The sequence below is a fragment of the Gekko japonicus genome, unplaced genomic scaffold (assembly GCF_001447785.1).
Source record: "Gekko japonicus isolate JY-2015 unplaced genomic scaffold, Gekko_japonicus_V1.1 scaffold5174, whole genome shotgun sequence".
Taxonomy (NCBI): Eukaryota; Metazoa; Chordata; class Lepidosauria; order Squamata; family Gekkonidae; genus Gekko; species Gekko japonicus.
The window spans coordinates 55,370-60,393 of NW_015177175.1; the positions used below are offsets into that span (position 1 = coordinate 55,370).

General features: G+C 55.6%; 1 protein-coding gene across 1 annotated transcript in view; it reads left to right on the forward strand.

Annotated features, from left to right (window-relative positions):
* Nucleotides 1-4,384, forward strand: part of LOC107124863 (arf-GAP with Rho-GAP domain, ANK repeat and PH domain-containing protein 3-like) — a gene marked incomplete at both ends in the record, with an annotated part of 57,786 nt that extends 53,402 nt beyond the window's left edge. The window contains one exon of the mRNA XM_015428365.1: nucleotides 4,324-4,384. Coding sequence (XP_015283851.1) covers nucleotides 4,324-4,384 — 61 coding nt within the window. The remainder of the gene's footprint in view (nucleotides 1-4,323) is intronic.
* Nucleotides 4,385-5,024: the final 640 nt, after the last annotated feature.

The window sequence follows — 5,024 nt, forward strand, 5'->3', positions numbered from 1 at the left end:
GTGCACTTTCTTGATAAAGCCTGCAAATGCAAGGGCTCCATCAGGGATGCTTCATAATTAATTGGCCCTGAGTCCAGTAGGGGAATACCTGGATCGGATGCTGTGGCCAAAAAGCCTTTTGGCTTCTTTCTGTACTTCCTTTATTGAATAAAGAGCTTGTGCTGCCTTCCCCTGCGGGAGTTTGAGAAACAGCATGAAGTCCTCTGGCGTGTGGATTATGAAGCACAGATAGAAGGGATCCAAAGCAGTTCTCAAACACCCAGCTCCTTTCCAGTAGACCTTTGCGCTGAGCCCATTTTCTCCCTATAACAGCCCCATGCCTCACTCACTACCTTTACCTCCCTGTCCCCAACCCCAGCACTCCCCATGCAGGGCCGGCTCACCCACTAGGCGAACTAGGCATTCGCCTAGAGCGCCGGGCCCTGGATGGGGCGCCAAGCTGTGCCTCCCCCCCTCCTCCCCCCCTTTGGTGGTGGTGGCGGCGGGGGGGAGGAGGCGGTGGTGGCGGCAGCAAAAGGGTGGCTGGCTCCAAAGGTCTCCAGGTCTCCAGGCCCCACCGGGAGGTTGGCATCTGCTCCATAAGGCAGCCTCGCCTAGGGCGCAGGAACACCTTGAGCCAGCCCTGTCCCCATGTCCACTTCTTGCCCCCCTGCAATCTCTGCTGAGGCTCCACGCAACAGCACAAGGCTGACATGCCACCGCTGTCTGGTTGCACCGCTCAGCCTCCTTGTTGGGGACTCCGGGCAGAGGATTTTGCCTCTGCGGGGCTTGCTCTTGCAGGGATTTGGCTGCCGTTTTGGTTGCCTGTGCAAGTAACCTCTTGCACAGGTTGCTCAAAAAGGGGGGGGGGATGGGAGCCAAGTCAAGTTTTCTCCATAGTGGGGGTTTCTACGTCCCAGAACTTTGTTTCCCTTTGTGCCTGTCTGCACAGACACTCAAACTGCAGAGTCAGATTTTTAAAAAGCCACTTAAAGTATTGGAAAGGGGCTTCGGAGGCTATATCCTAAGTGGCCACTAGGTGGTGATGGAAGGTCATAAATGCCCGTTTTTCCCTCCCTCGCCACTGCCTCATTGTGGTGCTTTGATTCAGGCAAACCTGCTGTGTAGCCTGGACTTCTGACTGTAATTGCTGGTGTGGGAGGCAATGTTCCCTCTAAGCTGTGGAGTCTTGTGAGCAAAAATTCTATTTTGTGAGTTACTGGCATAAAAGTTGTGAGCGAGCGATTTGGCTGTTGCATAAATTAGTTTGCTCCGGAGCCATCCTTCCTGAACTAAGACGAAAATGTGTGAGCTGGAGGCTAAAAAACTGTGACCTAGCTCACGCTAACTCAGCTTAGAGGGAAGACTGGTGTGTGGGGGGGGTGTTCTTCCCTGCTGCTGCTGAATAGCCTAAGAGCCGCGGGGACAGAGGAGGAAAGGAAGGCGTGTCCTCTTTCCCCCTTTCCTGACGCTGATGAAGGAAGCTGCGTTGCAGTCCGCAGCTGTTCTTGTTTTGGACCTCCGCGCCCCCATCCCCGTTCTGGGGCCCCATGGAGGGCGAGCGTGCCCTTGTGGAAGTTCATCAGAGAAGCTTCCTCACAACTTGCAATCATATCTCTTGCATCTATGGCAACCAACCTCCAGGTGGGACCTGGAGATCTCCTGGCCACGGTGGATCTCCCCATGGAGAAAACGGCAGCTTCAGACTGGGTGGACTTTATGGCAATATACCCCGCTGAGGTTGCTCCCCTCCCCAAACCCTGCCCTCCCTAGAGTGTCCCCCCCCCCAAAAAAAAAAATTTCCAGGAATTTCTCTAGCTGGACTTGGCACCCTCCTGGCGTCCCTGGTGAGCTCGAACCCGAAGTTGCCAAAGGGCTCCTGAAGAGTACAGCAGAGAAGGAAGCTAGTTGGGGAGGGGGCAGCCAGGCTGGGCTGGGCACGCGTCTGTCCTGCTCACCTCTGAAGCCTGAGGATGTGTCCCCAGTGCTCTCAGCCCTCGCCCTTCTCGGCTGCCAAAAGCTGCCAAAGGGGTCCAGCCAAGTGGGTGAGAGGAGTGGCCAGTGCTTCCTTGAGGGCGGGAGCGGTACCACCCCCACCCCCACCGACCCAAGGAGGCAGCCAGCCAGCCAACCTCACAGGGTTGCTGTGAAGATAGGATGGAGGGGAAGATCAGGAGGTCCCCTTGGGAAGAAAGGTGAGATAAATAGATGGACGGATGGATGTTACGGTAGGCACATTCCCCTCTGGAGTGGACTCGGGCATGAACAAGCGGTCTAGGAACGGCTTCTGGATGGGGGACACACACCACATCTTGTGAGAATTCTCTTCCCATGTGTTCTGCTGGTGCTTGTACCCTGCAGGGAACACCCAGCTTCAAAGCCCTGGTCCCTCCGCAGGCGCCCTGAAATGCCAGGCAGGAGCGCATCCCCCCTCTGGGGATGCCAGCCTCCAGGTGGGGCCTGGGGATCTCCTGGAATTACAGCTCATCTCCAGAGGACAGAGATCAGCTCCCCTGGGGAAAAGGGCTGCTTTGGAGGGTGGACTCTATGGCAGTGTGCCCCACCGAGGTCCCTGTCCTCCCCAGGCTCCATCCCCAAATCTCCAGGAGTTTCCCAACCTGGATCTGGCAACCTTACACGCCCCCATCCCTTGTTGGTGGCCAGCAGGGACCTGGCAACCCTCCATCCCACTCCACCTACTTCCGGGGAACTTCACCAGCGCTGCCCCTACAACTCCCATCTGTGCTGTTCTATTAATGAGGAGCAGACCAGGATGTCGAAACCAGCTCAGCCTATTTCTGCCCTCGGAGTTTGCCCTTGCCACAAAAAGTGTAAATAGTTGATAAAGTGGCCCGTTGTTAGTCTCTCTTTATCCACCACTGGAAGGCTGGAAGGCTTTCTACAATCCCTCCGCACTCTAAGCTTAGATAGACAACCAGAATCCTTTGCACCGCCTTTCCTATCTTGTCTGGAACTCTCTGCAACAACAAAGAACTATTTCTTTTCAAAGTAACAAGCCTCAGGATGAACTTGACTACCTGGTAGGGCTGCCAACATCCAGGTGCGGCCTGGAGACGTCCAAGGATGACAACGGGTCTCCAGAGGACAGAGATCAGTTGCCCTGGAGAAAAGGGCTGCTCTGGAGGGCGGCACTATACTCTACTGAAGCCCCTCCCTTCGTCAGACCCTTTCCTTCCCAGGCTCCGCCTCCAAATCCTCGGGGATTTCCAGCCCAGGAGCCGGCAGCCCTGCCACTTGTTCTGCTACTGTTACATCCATCCCACAAGGGATGCCAGCCTCCAGGTGGGACCTGGGGATCCCCCAGAATTGCAGCTCATCTCCAGAGGACAGAGATCAGTTTCCCCTGGAGAAAAGGGCTGCTTTGGAGGGTGGACTCTGTGGCACTGTGCTCCAATGAGGTCCCCTCTCCTCCCCAGGCTCCACCCCCAAATCTCCAGGAGTTTTCCAACCTGGATCTGGCAACCTTACATGCCCCCAGGGCTATTTTTGGACAGGAACGCACAGGAACGGAGTTCCGGCTGGCTTCCAAGTTGGCCACACCCAGCAGGAATGCATTAGCATACTCTAATTACACCTTGCTCCTCCCCTGGCACCTGATGGCATCAGACTGCTCTTTGTATGCACCGCCCCCCGCCCCCCTTTCACGGTCCTTGATGAGTGTTTCCTTTCCCCAGCATTGCAGCTCCTCTCCAGACGACAGAGATCAGTTCCCCTGGAGAAAATGGCTGCTTTGGAGGGTGAACTCTGTGGCACTGTGCTCCAATGAGGTCCCCTCTCCTCCCCAGGCTCCATCCCCAAAATCTCCAGGAGTTTCCCAACCTGGATCTGGCAACCCTCCCCTTCCAGGACTCATTTGCAGTCTATAATGAGCACTTGGTTTGCATCTCTGCAGGGACTTCATGAGATCAGGCTCTAGGTTTCCCCCCCCTTCTAATTACACCTTGCTCCTCCCCCGGCACCTGATGGCACCAGACAGCTCTTTCGATGCACCATCCCCCGCCCCCCTTTCACGTTCCTTGATGAGTGTTTCCTTTCCCGTGCTGCGATCCAGGGGATTGTTTCACACCACACAGTCACGTGTGGCTCTTTCCACGCTACCGTGTTCCTCCCTGCGGCTGTGGCTCAGTGGCAGAGCCTCTGATTGGCGTGGAGAAGGTCCCAGGCTCAGTCCCCAGCATCTCCAGTTAGGCAGTAGGTGATGGGAAACACCTCGGCCTGAGACCCTGGAGAGCCACTGCCTCTCTGAGTAGCCAGTATCGACCGTGATGGACCCAGGGTCTGATTCAGCATAAGGCGGCTTCAACATGTTCCTTGTCAACAAAGTGGCTGCCGATGCCGCTGCGGAATGGCAGCCTGTCTGCGGACGAGACACCAGAAGGAGCAAGTGAGTTAGGGGTCAGGCCTGGGTCCCTCGTCTCGTCCCCTTTCCTTAGTAACTGCAGGCGTGCCGAAGGCAAAGCTGCTGCCCCTCAGACGGAGAGCGCCAGGGGCAGAGTAACCATGAAGCAGACTAAGCACGTGCTTAGGGCACCAGGGCCAAAGGGGGCATCACCAGGGCTATTTTTGGGCAGGAACGCACAGGAACGGAGTTCCAGCTGGCTCCCGAGTTGGCCACGCCCAGCAGGAACTCACTAGCATAATAGGCCACACCCAACCGCAGAAACTCATTAGGATTGGCTACATTAGGGGTGTGTGGCCTAACATGCAAAGGAGTTCCTGCTACAAAAAAGCCCTGGGTTTTGACCACAAACAAGGTCAACAGAATAAGAAGCAAAAGGTGGGTGTGGTGGATGAGCACACTTCTGGTAACATGGGGGTGCGGCCTAATGTGCTAATGAGCTGTGCTGTCAGGGGTGTGGCCTAATATGCTAATAGGTTTCTGCTGTTGGGTGTGGCCTGTTATGCTAATGAGTTCTTGCTGGGCTTTTTCTACAAAAAGAGCCCTGGAAAGTTCGGGAAAGGGTGAAAAGCTTCGTTTGTACAAGATATTGTGTTATATGAATACATGTTTGTATTGCTGCAAC